General features: G+C 39.2%; 1 protein-coding gene across 3 annotated transcripts in view; it reads left to right on the top strand.

The window, feature by feature from the left end:
- The window catches only part of ADAMTSL1 (ADAMTS like 1), a 414,253-nt gene that overhangs the window by 376,630 nt on the left and 24,392 nt on the right, over positions 1-13,231 (top strand). For all 3 annotated transcript variants that reach the window (XM_048292487.1, XM_048292486.1, XM_048292488.1), the window contains 4 exons: positions 100-227; positions 3,658-3,786; positions 8,608-8,787; positions 10,634-10,768. In XM_048292487.1, the coding sequence (XP_048148444.1) occupies positions 100-227; positions 3,658-3,786; positions 8,608-8,787; positions 10,634-10,768 (572 nt within the window). The remainder of the gene's footprint in view (positions 1-99; positions 228-3,657; positions 3,787-8,607; positions 8,788-10,633; positions 10,769-13,231) is intronic.

Below are 13,231 nucleotides of genomic sequence, written 5' to 3'. Positions count from 1 at the left end.
TATAAAAAAAATATACCTAAGCCTGAAAATTCCCAGTAAATATGTTCATGTTCACATGGACTAAGAAACTATTACGTCTTTCTTTCTGCTTTGTGCCAGGTTGCTCCTTCAGCCTGATGACTCCTTGCAGATTTTAGCACCCGTGGAAGCTGATGTGGGTTTCTATGCTTGCAATGCATCCAATGCCCTGGGATCAGACTCTGTCTCCATTGCTGTCACCCTAGCAGGTAATAGTTCAACCTCTGCGATTGCAGGATGGTCCATGTTACTGGTGTGAATCTGGGCAGAAGTTGTTTGTGATGGAACAGATGGCTGCTGAACTGTGTTACATGGGTCGACAGAGGTACACTGGGGAAAATGCAGGGTGTGAGCTCTGCACAAACCTGAGGCATAGTCCAGCTTTCATAGATAGTTTGTGAGGTTTATGTATCTCTGCAAGACATCAATGCTTTTTCTCACTTGCATCTGACATTCTCTTAAAGCGGTGCTTATCCTGGTTATTTGCAGCCTATAGAGCCAGTGCAGTCCACGCCTCCCAGCTTCTGTGCTTCATTTTAAACCTAACGCTGATCACTTCAAGTCTAACAGATGGATTGCAGGATTTACTCAGGTGTAGGTTAGGCAAGCCAGAAAACTTCCAGAGCTGAACAGCTATCCATTACAGATCAAACACTGTTTCATATTCGATCACAAGTATGGCTGATACAGTTTCAATTGAAGCAAATAGAGGGTCTCAAAAATTATATTCCATGTTTCTGTTCCTCTAGTAGCAGGCTCTAAAGCAGACTAAATATCCTGTGCTGGTTTAGAATTCAGTTCTAAAGAAAACTCATCCAGATAAAAACCAATGGCAAAGGGAGTTAGAAGGATGAGTCCAGCTTCTTCCAGGTTCACTAGCAGACATGGTCAGCAAGCTCACAGCCACATCAGGACTAGCAGAAGGGTGGAGCTGCAAACATGAATGAAGATCTGTTGAGAAAGATACAGGAACAGAACAGACAATGACAGCTAATGACTGTGGCAGGGCAGAGAGGTCTTACAGAAGGAGGATCCTATTTATCGCCAAGGCAAAAGGAAACATGCTAGGAATGCTGGAAAACTTACCGGTTTTTGCAGATATACCCATTTCACTGCTTCAGCATGTGGAAACTCTTGGAGGCTTCCAGTGCATAGGCAGTAACCACCAGCTGCCAGTGTATCCATGTATGACTAGAGGAAGGAATAGCTGTTGATAAGTTTTAATTTTTAAAAATAAGTTTTTTACACCAAAAACAGAAAATGTAAGAAGGCAACAGTGGATAACAGTGAAGCTCAGAAGATCAGTAAATCAACTAGAAAGGGACTTTGTCTTGTCCTTTAGCAGAACGGGTCAATCTTCCAGAGCAAAAAAGAAAGAGCTACAAATTACCTGTAGGCAAAACGGAAGAGACTGATCCTTTTTACACTAGTTCTATCAGAAGTGCGTTTGCTGAATTCCAGGCAGCTGCTGTTAGGATAGTGTCATATTTTAGAGGGAGCAACTCACACTAAAAATGTTGCACCAGCATGAGGCTGAACATGAGGTTAAAAAATCATCAGTCAAAATTGCTATTTAGTCCGCATTCTTCCAGTGAGTGTAAAAGCCATAGATTTTGTACAGTGTGGTTTGTGGAAACAATTTTGTGTGACACTGTAAAAAATAAACTGAGCATTAGTTATACATGCGGCACAGGAAGGCTATTAGCTTTTTAATTATAATTAATTATCAAAACTATAATTTAAACTTTCAGGTGAATTAACATTGATGCTTCCCAGACTCAAGCAGAACTCCTCTTAAGAACTGGTACACTTTTGCATCTCACATCCAAGGCAAAGAGCTGAACAGCCTATAAAATGAGGCCATAAATATCAAAGTGAAGTACTGAGCAGTTTTTGCAACAAAGTAGCAATCTTTTTCACATAATGGAAGTATTCTCCAAAGAGCCTGGAAAGCTGAGATCATCTTTAGAGGAATCAAGAGTGGGGCGAAAGCTTATTTCATTGAAGAATTTTCTGATTCATTCAACACGTGCATGGAAAAAAAGACAGTGGAATATGCTCCTTTTTGTTTCCTCAATGGTTTCCTACTCATTTATGGGTTGAACAGCTAAAAGATTTTTAATCTTGTGGTGGGATTTTGGGAACCAATCAGGAAAAAGAAGGCTGATGGATAGCTGAAGAATTTTTCTTTCATTTCTTTAGACTTTGCCAAAAAGTATCAAAACTTCTGGAGGTATTTCAACAATAAAATGTAGTACTTTACTTAGCTATTCCTGGGCATTAAAATCACCAAAATAAAAAAAGGTAAAGTACAAAATAACCCCAAACTGATATGACAGGAATTCGAGATGAATGGTATCTTTTAAAAGCCCTGTAAATACAGCTATATGGAGAAATTTATATTTAAGGCTGAATTAAATTTTCAGAACTCTCCATGAGCTCAATGAACAAATTCTTTTTCTCACTTCCAGTTTTTCTTCACTGGTCAGCTCCAAATTAACATACAAATAAAGCTAGTGATAGACATTAGCCTAAAACTGCAGCTTTTAGAGGCGAATGATGATATCTGAACTGGTTTTGTATCTGACCATATATTTAAAATGAAAAAAAAACGGTATTTATAGATTTTTGGAAAATTATGTGTTTGAAAATGCAACACTGAGTCAGAAACTCCTAAGTCCCATGCCATTTAAAGCAATTTTGTTATGTTCCGCTACTCCTGCAACACCCTGACTGCAGAGCATTTTCTTTGAGAGGGGAGCACCTTAATTCAGCTCTTGTCAGCTCTGCTGCATTAGTCCTCTCTCTCAAAGATAAGCTGGGGTACCTCTGACCTGTTTTTTAAGTATCCCTTTACAGTAGCCCTACAAAAGGTCTTGCAGAAGGCTTCTTGAGCCATTGATGGTGGAAAACTTCATAAGTAATCCCACAAAGACACACACAACAGCAGGGAAACACCTTGGCTCACTTGCTGTCACCAATGTTGAAAGAACACATTATTGTGGGCAAAGCAGTAGCTCTATTAGAGATATACCCCTTCCCATCAGGTAATCTGTTTTGTTTTAGCTAAAACCTGTAGTAGCAGTGTTTTGCATTAATACAGTTTATGTCCCTCATCTTCTTGTGCTAGCCATTATGAGAAAACTTTCTGGTTATTGTCTGATCTTCCCCATCCCAGTGTTACCCCAGTAGGTTAAGGAAACCATGATTCATGTGTAGAAACAGCTTTCATGTTGCTCTAATCTTCCTGCCCCGTTAATGTGCCTGTAGCCATCACTCAGGCTCCTGTGTTTGGTCTTCACCAAAGAGTGGTAGTGCAGTTGCAGTGCCAGGCAAGCATCTTGCTGCAGCTCCAGTTGTGCTGGTGTTTATTGATTCAGCTGGTTCTCCGTTATGTCCATATGGCTTTAATGCTATTCTGCCTCTGCTTCAAGTGTGCTTTTTCTTTTTTCAAGGCAGCTTTACCCATGGAATTTGTTGACACTGAAATATTATAAAAAGTGGGTGGCCTCACACTTCAGCATTTTCCCTTATCCACCTGTCTGTTGTGTGTACTTTCACAAGGTGTGTTCCAGCCCATCTGTCCCACAAGAGTCCCATGTGCTTGGTATGATAAATGGTGGTGCTTCTTTTGTGCAGGAAAGCCACTGATAAAGGCATCAAGAGCTACCGTGATCAACACTGAATCACCTGCTGTCACTGTTGACATTGGAACTGTGGTGAAAACAATCCAGAAAGCAAATGTTACCATTAACTGCCAGGTTGCAGGTAAAAAATAATTCTCTCCCATGCACATGTCTTTGGCTATACATTTCTGTGGGATTCTTTGCTAAATTGGTATCTCCAGTTGCAGCCGAGTGAAATTGCAAGGTTTTCCTAGGTCTCAGGCAAACTTCATTGCTTCCATTAATTCTTGTCATAGAACTTGTCCTCTTTTTATCCATATCAAACAAGGCAAGTGTAGTGGCTTAGGACATTTGGGCTCAAAAAAAAATTGAGTCAATACGACAGGCATTGTTGTTAGAGATACACCACGTGGTATGGATGTGACAAAACTGATGCACATGGCTACCTGTTGGGGATGTTTGGTGAGAATATACAAATATAGGCTGATTAATTTCATCATTGATGGGGTTTTTAAAGATCACTCCAGTTTTTAAAGATCACTGCCAAACTTACTTTACATTAAAGGCATGCTAGCACATATTATTTTCTGTTTTTTCCTTTTCTTTTTCATCTTGGGAATGCAGGAGTTCAGAGGAATTCTACTGAAACAGGATTCTCCCTTAAACTGTTTTCCAGTCAGAGACTGAATGTTCCTCAGTCTTACAGTGACAATTTGCCTCTTTCGAATGGTAACCAAAATAGGTTGACCTTACCTGTGTGTGGCAGTCCTACAGCTGTTGGTGGAAATGATGTTGATATGGAGGAGGAGGAGTGTGGGAAGGGAGAGAGCTGGAAAATCTCTAAAGACCTGGGGCCAGACCATGGATTCATTACACTTTTATACATAGTATGAGGAAGCATAGGAGGGAGGGGAGCAACTTAAAAAACATGAAGTGAGCCATGCTGAGTGTTACATCAATATCTGCCCTGGAGTGTGAAGTCCCTTAGACCCTTGCTTTAGTTTCTTATCCCTAGCAGCTACTTCAGATAATTCTAAATAAGCATCTTCACTGCAAATATACAAATGTCCTGGTTTTTTTACACTTTGTGCTCACTTTAAGCACTTAGTGGTTTTTTCTTTCTTCAAGTGCTGCCAACCAAACCCTTAGGCAAATTCTAACCTGAAGAGTATTTGTCTAAAGTTTCATTGTTTGTTCATCTGTCCTTTAGCAAAACATACACAATAGCTGTGCATATTATGTTTGCAAGAGCAAAACACTAGCCTGTGATCACAATTTATTAATTACTCTCAGTGGGCTGAATGAAGGAAAAGTAAGGTATCGTTTTTCCTAGGTTCATGAAGGAGAAAGTTCATTTATTCCCTTGGCCTCTCAACATAGGCATTAGACACTCTCTTGCAATCAGACTGATGTCCAGTGACCTTCAAGGAAGAAGATGAAAGTGGTACTATTGTTTTTTCCCTGGGCCTCTCCATGCTCACCTGCACAGACTTTGTGTGAAGGAGACTAAATATCACATGAACACAAAGTATTTTGGATTTCTCTCTCTTAGCTGCCCAGACTCAGAACCCACAGATTCAGACAGTTACTGCTGATCTAAGAAGTGTAGACATTTCCTTTCAGTATGAAGGCACCATGTAAACAACAGGATGTGACTAAACAAGTTGCCACAGTACTTACAACATCAGAAATCTACAGGAGGGAAGCACAAAATGGTCAGAGGCACAGATTCAAAGTCTTTTTCTGAGAGGAAAATAATCTCTAGCAATTTTGTGAAGCTCTCACACTATGACAACATCCAAAATAGAAAATTTTAGCAGTGTCTTCTCTTCTAGGGGAAGGCTTTTTGCTATCTAGCAGCATTATTGTATATTGGAATCTTCTGTGGTACAGAAGAAATTTTCGTAAATTCTAATTTTCTGCATGGGTGAAAAAAAAAATCTTCTGCTACTGCCTCCACAGAAAATGTTATCTATGTTGACACCAGAGATCAATGCTCTTGAAATTATGATAAAATCATAAACCACAAGCTGTGATGTTACAAAGGAAATAAGAGAGTGAGTAATGAGGGCAGATATGTTTTATGGGCACTAGAATCCTAAATTCGTAAAAATAGTGTTAATAATTCAACAGCAATTACAAAAAAGCTACCTTGAGAAATGATCCAAGAACAGCAATTTCTATCAGCTGTCTCACCTATACATGGAAAATAAACCATCTCATAAAACCTGTAACAGAATGTGCGAATAAATGCAATTTTCCTCCTAATGTAAGCACAAATTTTTTGTTTTAGCATCAGCTTTGTGATTATTGAATCTTTCATATATTTGATCATCCTTAGAACAATCAATTCTAAGAATAACATGCAGTATTTCTTGAGTCAGCAAATGTGTTGTATCCTAATGACTTCTTTAGTGTAGATGAACTTTACATCTGTATAGGTTGCCAAAGCTCCCCAGGAAACATTCATAATGAAATGGCTACTAAATCATAGTAAGTTAATGCAATAACATCTGGTAATAAAAAAGAGATTAGAATGTAAGAATAAAGTTAACATAATTAGAAAGCAAGCTGGCATATCCAGAAATTACGTGGAGACTTGTATGGATGAAAACAATTCCTCGCACGGTCTTGTAAATCTGTAAGTTTTTTCCTTCTAGTACTTTCCCTCTAGTCATGTCAGGATGTCCCAAGCCAGTGCAACTAATGGGACTTGTTCTAGGTCAGAGTTCAGTGACAGTAAATCCCGTTATTACAAGCTGCGTTTCAATCACTGTGCTGTACAGTCTGTAGTATAGAAGCATGCATGTATTGGATCTGGATGCCTCAGCTCATGTAAGGACACATCTTTACTGAGAGTCAGCAAGACAGCAGAATAGATACTCATAAGAGAAATATTAAGGATCAGTTATTATATTTTCTAAAGCTGCATTTTCTGTCAAGGGACAGAAGTACACACTTGCTGCTGACAGGTGTTGATAAACCTAGAGAAGGTTTCTTAAAAATAAGAAATAATGGAAGAGTACACTACCAAAGCCTAGGGAGTAATTTTATCTTGCTCTTTAACTTCTTAAGAGAGGCATAAGCACTGTCAAAATCTGTGTTCTGAGTTGAAATCTATAGATATTAACTGAAAGACAAGGGAAAACAATCATTCTGAATGCAATTAGTTTAATTGGCACCTGATGTGAATTATGTCAAGATAAATATCTATTTCAGTTTTACCACAAAGACAGTGTTGTGGTTTTGATCAAGATTTTAAAAATCAACATTATTTCTCTTGACATAACTTCACTGCTTTGTCTGTAGAGGTGAAGGAATGTTTTTTAACTATTGTTAGGTAATTGTGGTCAATTCCAGACTTCTCCAAAACTAATCCTAGGGGAATGCCCAACCAAAAGTCACTCAGGAGTCTTGCAGATGTCTCTGACTTCCAGCTGGAGGATTTTCTCTGAGCTTCAGAAAGCCAGCAGCATTTCTGGTGTGAGTAACTTGACTACTGTGGGCAATTTCACTTAAAAATAGGATGTGAGAGCAATTTGGATTGCATCAGTATCACTAGGGAGCTTTCTGTTGATTTCAGCACTTAAATTGTGCAGATATTCTTTTGAATACCAGAAGCTTCAAGCAAGCTGGCCCAAACTGTTACTGAAAATACAGTTTGACATGAAAGAAGAAACCAATTTTTAAAAGCTAGTTTATAGGGCATTCTGCAAAATGTCATGTGCAATTAGTGACTGTTGAGTCAGAACAGGTTTGGAAGGGTGGCTTAAAATATATTACCTTCCTGTCCTTTATCTCCTTGTATCTTTGTTGTTCCAGTTTGCAGTTCTTTCAATTCTCCTAAACATTCCTTTCCTCTGTATTTCACCTACATGCTGAAGGTTTTATTTTCTAGTTCATGTCTTGCTTTATGGTCCATGTTTATTCATCAGCTGTACCAGATGGTGAAATTCAATTCACTATTCCAAGAATATTGTGGCATTGGAAACCAGTCACCACTGTTAGAACCTTGTATTGCTATGACTCCTTTCTCCCAGAGCTCCTGATTTAGCAAAGTTATCTCAACAGTCTTACACAATTCTTCTTGCTAGCATCCCAGGTAGCCTTTTTGTGCTGTATACATGCACACTGATGGAGGGGAAAGCTGAAGAAGAATAGACTTGGATAATTATTCATTAGCTCAAGTCTTGCCTGCCCAGCAAAGTGAGTTCTGTTTCCAGCTGGCACCTCTCAGACTTTAAGTCTCTGTGATATCTCTGCAAGGGCAGCACTCAGCCCTCTGTCCTCTGCCATCCACCATTACCCAACAAAACCGACTGAAATGCTCTTGCTACCCCTTGCGGCAGTGATGCGACATGATGCGTTTGCTCGTCCCTGTGCTGTCTGCCTCCTGTTCCCATCTGGCGGCTGTGCGTGTTACTGAAGGTGGGAGCTCAAAAGAGAATGAAACTGCTGCTCATTGACACACACTGCCTATCTTTCCCGAAGCAAACTGTAAGAACAGCTGTACCTGCAAACCTCCTCTTAGCGTGGAAACACTGAAGACAGAGGAAGGACAAACTTGTAGAATACAATTCAGAAAAACGTTTTTGTAGCATTGCTGGACATTTTGTAGGCAGAATGCATCTTTCTTAGACTCAATAGCAATACCTCAACATTAAGGGGATCTCACTTTTAACCCCTTTTTCTTCTGCCGGTAGTGAAGTGCAGACGAACCTACCTTTCTAGACTAGGGCCTGCAAGAAGCATATTGTGTCTGGCTCTGTGTTTATTTTGTTGTTTTATTTGAGTCACTGCTCTAAAAGACGGTGGCCATATGAAATCCTGCTTGTCCCTTCCCCTTTTTCTTTAGCTTTTACTCAGTACTTCTCATCTCTTCTTCTTCTCCAACTATTTGCCTTACAAGTATTTTTTGCCTTGTAATTCTTACTTGTGTTACACTTTATCAATGTTTTTCCAGGTGTTCCTGAAGCAGAAGTTACTTGGTTTAAGAACAAGGTCAAGCTGTCCTCTACTCACCATCTGCATGATGGGTTGCTATTTATATCAAATGTTTCTCTATCAGATCAGGGGTTGTACTCCTGCAAGGCAGCCAATCTTCACGGGGAAGTAACTGAAAGCTCCCAGCTGTTGGTTCTTGGTAAGTCAAGGGCATTTTAGTATTTTTCACTTGCAACAATAGTAATGTGGCTACTGGCACATCCAGATGGCAGAACTAATCAGAGGTTGCGGGAAGAGGAAATGGCATGCAGGCAGCCCCGTTCTAAGAAAAGCATCAGTCTCCATTTGTACTCGGGGCAGCATCAGCTGAAGCAAGGTGGTGGTAAAAGTGGATAAGGAGAAAATGTCTAAGCACAGGGATTGCATCTCCCAGTCCCAAGATACTCAGTTTAACTCTTTCAGACTTGCCAGCTAAGAAAAGCATTTATTAACCATACCTGAAAGTGACTATCTTGAAACAAGAGTGATGCCACCTTTTCCCTGTGAAGTGCTCTTTCTCTGCTGAGCAATCTTTCCATTCAAGGCTGTGCGATACTGACCCACTTCACAAAAGGTACATTAATCCAGTACACTTCTAAAAAGTACATCCCAAGTTCAGTGAATGGTGAATTTTACTTTCCCCTGTGTTTTTAAACACCAGACAGAAAGTCCATCTGGGTGATTTGAAAGAGAGTGGCAGCTGGGAAATATGAGTGGAAGTGGTACCTGGTGGGAACTGGAAGTCTGGGAAAGGCATTTCTTTTTCTAGTAACTCATCTTCTGTAGTTTCTGTGTGCTGGCAGGTGAATGATCCATCCTGCCTTTTTAAGTACTTTAGTGGATTTGATGGTGAAGTCTCAAATTTTGAAACATATTCCCCACAACTGGGGCAACACCATTAGAGCATCCACTACAGCTCTCATCTTTCATGACTAGAGTGAGCTTCCAGAGGAAGTGTAACAGTGAGATTTCTCAGGTTCACAAACAATACTAAAATGAAGGTTCACATATTTCTCCTGCTAATCCAGATTGGCTCTAGAATCTCAGTCTGAAAAAACAATCTGGAAAAAAAATCAGCTGAGTTTCAGCCTATAAATAAAGACTCCCACATGATCTGTAAATCCTTTTCTGATCGTTATAAATGGCTTAACTTTTAAAGATGCTAAGTTACTGTGAGTTATGCAAGCTGCTTATGTTTCTAAGCAAACGACATTTTTAGCTCCTTGATGGAGCAGAACAGTTCAGGCATCCTTGACCTGTACTCCTGGTGCTGATTGCTATCAGCAGTAAAAGGTTGCATAATGTGTGCCATGATCTAATTGAAAGGGGTTGAAGCCACTATTCATTTAAATCAAATATCACATCATTTTCGTGACAAACAGAATTGGGAATGCTAGGCATTACCACAATTTTTAAAATAGCATTATGATCAGTAAACAACTAAATCCTGCAGTGCTCAGCATAGACTGATCTTCTTGAGCTCTGAACTCTTAGTCCTTTGCAGTTCTTCCTAAGTGTACCACAGGATCTGGCAGGATGATAACCATATTTAATCAGGGTTTGATCCAGATTTTAGCAGACACTAAAAGTTTTTCACTAATTGCCATGAACATCTATTTGTTTTCTATGCTGTATACATTTGCTTTTTCTTCCAAGCCGCTGTATCTCCTGGTACCATATAACTCTGTCGCATGTGAAGAGAATCCACCAGAATGCTGTGGTAGCCTTCAGAGATCATCTCTTTTAGTTTGTGGTCATATTGATCCAGATGTTATTTTAATATTTTCTCCAGCACCTTACATAATATGAGGCAAAGCACTTTCAGTAGTTACCAAGTTGCTTAATCTGCCCCTCCGAAATGGTAATGTTGCAGGCACAGCGAGAATTGCAGCAATATCTGATGGGGGAAGATGGGAGGGCGGTGAGGGGAGTGGTAGGGGTTTATGTCCCAAGATGGTTTCTGCTACAGTGCTGCTCATCGCTTCATTTTCCCAATCTGTTACCAGAGCCTCCACGACCTCTTCCTTACCTAGAAGACTTGACAGCAGTGCTCACCAGTGCTGGGCCCAGCACTCATTCAGTGCTGACCTCTCCTTCTGGAACAAAACTGACCATCAGTCCAGGAAGCTCTGCTCTTATAGGTAAGTCAAGTGCTTTAAGGCTTTTTAGATTTTTAAAGTCTTTAAAGTTTGTTATGCATCTGGTTAACCATTACATTAAGGATTTGCCTATCTAGACATGGGCAGTGAGACAAAAAACATCAAACCAACAGTTCATTGTCAGTCATAATCACTGCCAAATACTTTTTAGATCTCAGAAATTCATTTTAAAATAAAAGGTCCTTTAATTAGTCCAAAGCTGCATGCAGAATAAGGGCTCCATGATGCCCTTTATATATATATGTAGCATCCTGTAAGAATCAGTCCCTGCTCTGGGGGACTGGCAATCTTATTCAACTCAAAGACATGGCAGACCAGTGTGCCACTTGATTTAAAAGAACCAGTGATGTTTCTGTTTCAGTTTTTCTTCTACATTTGGGTAGTTGCCTTACCATATGTCTGCTACTCATATTGTATATCCTTCTTCAGAGCCTTTTCCAGAGTCTTGCTTATCCCTCTCTCCATGTTTTGATCTTGCAAGCTCTCTGTTTTAATCTGCTCATTTTATTCCTCTTTCTTATTTCACACAAACAATGTTTGCATGAAGCCATATAAGGAAATCATCCCCAATGAATGCTTTTCTTCTTTTCATCCGTTTCTGCCTTCCATACACGTTTACCCTCTTTACACAGCAAGTTCTTTTATATCCTGTAAACTTCTTTCAGATCTGTGGGTGTGATTTGTTTGCAAGGATATTCTAGTTATTTTCTAAATTTCAGGGTATGTTTATTTTATTATTTTATTTCACATACTACTTTGAAACTCTATTAATTGTCAGGCTCAGATAGGCAAACAGCTTCTCTAATGAACATGTTGCTGCATACCATGAAAATTTGTCAAGCCCTACAATTTCAGACCTATCTTTTCTCCTTTTAGAGGTAGGGATCTGAAACTTTTAGCAGGGGTTCTGCAGATATGATGTCCTGAGTGTTAATATGTCTCTGCACCTTCCAAAAGCATTCTTTCCTCACATTTAGTAGTAATTTTAAGATTTTGTTTTCACAGTGGAGGTATTCTATTTATGTTTTTAGTTTTGTATGGTTTACTTTTCCCAAGTGCTGACATCTGCATACATTTGCAATGGCTTTTAGCCTGCAGTTCTGGATTACATTTCTGTTTGCACAAAAACTGCACTGAAATAGTCCTCAGTGGGGGAAATATCATAGGTATTTAGTAGCATTAAATAAATCATTCTGGGTATGGTTTTATTATGCTCACAGATGTAAGACTGGGTCATACTCCTGTTTCATGCATTTCCTCTCAGATTTCCAAAAAGAGGTCTTCAGGAGTTCCAGGCAGTTTTAAATGTTTAAAAGCAGTAATTGAATGTCAAAGCGTGCTCTCCATTGCCTGTGTACAACTACCTCCAGATCAATTTCATTTGGCCATGCTGCCCTGTACCCTGCTGTGTCACTTCATGGGCAAGAAAATTCCATGAATAGTAATTGCAAAATAGCAAACCAATTTCATTCTTGAGGCAGTTCCCTCAGCTTCACTGAAGTTTTACTGGTTTGAATTTGATCCTTGTTATCATTCAAACCTAGGAAAACTTTCTGAGATATTTTTTCTAACAAAAAATCAGCAGGGAATGGGATATCCAGTCAGTTAGAAAGCTGTCCATTGGTTCTTTCCACTCAATCAACCTTAATCCTACTAAGTCTTTCAGCATTTGTTATGTTGAGGTGTTGGCTCTACATTCTCTGGACGTCCATATAAGAACTTTAGATATATAAATTGCTATGTATAAGATCCCTTGTTTGTGCTACTGTTAAGCACCATTATCTCTTAGGACTAAAAAGGCATTGAATTAGACATTGAATTCAAATACATTGAATGTATTTGGAAATCTAGGCATATGAGGATTTTTTGAGTAGAGAAGGAAAACAGGATATATGCAAAGGAACAGAGTGAAATGTGAAGAAAAGGAGTGATAAGTAAGCTCTGGGTAAACATTCTGTTTTACGGAAGTCAAAGATAACAATGGTGAAAAATTACATTAGAAACCTGGATAAAGTCATGCAGGGGTTTGCCAGAGTTTCGTTTCATGCCTTGAGGGTTAAAAAAAATGCAAACAGAAAATATTAACACAGCAATGGAAGAATAAAGCTGCAAATGAGAACTTGTTTGGAAAGTAGCAGCTGTATCAAGTATAAAACAATTGACAGGCTGAGCTGCAAGGAGAGAAATAGAACTTCCAGATTATCATACATGCTATACACTGTCTTTTACAAAGTGGAATTGTGCGATGCTTCCACCATCATTTCAACCATTTGAAATTATTAACTTGCTCTCTGGAGTCATCTGCTATGGGTCTTTTCTATTTAAATTTCAGGGGGGTTGCACAAGATAAAGTTTAGTGTCAAAACGCAGATACCTGGTTTGGAGGTTTTCCTTCTCATTGCAAGGGTCATTGAGTAGTCATTTATGTGCCTTCACAATAGAAGT

This window comes from Corvus hawaiiensis, chromosome Z (assembly GCF_020740725.1).
Source record: "Corvus hawaiiensis isolate bCorHaw1 chromosome Z, bCorHaw1.pri.cur, whole genome shotgun sequence".
Taxonomy (NCBI): Eukaryota; Metazoa; Chordata; class Aves; order Passeriformes; family Corvidae; genus Corvus; species Corvus hawaiiensis.
The sequence above is the reverse complement of the archived record's forward strand: the minus strand, read 5'-3'. Positions and strand labels throughout refer to the sequence as shown.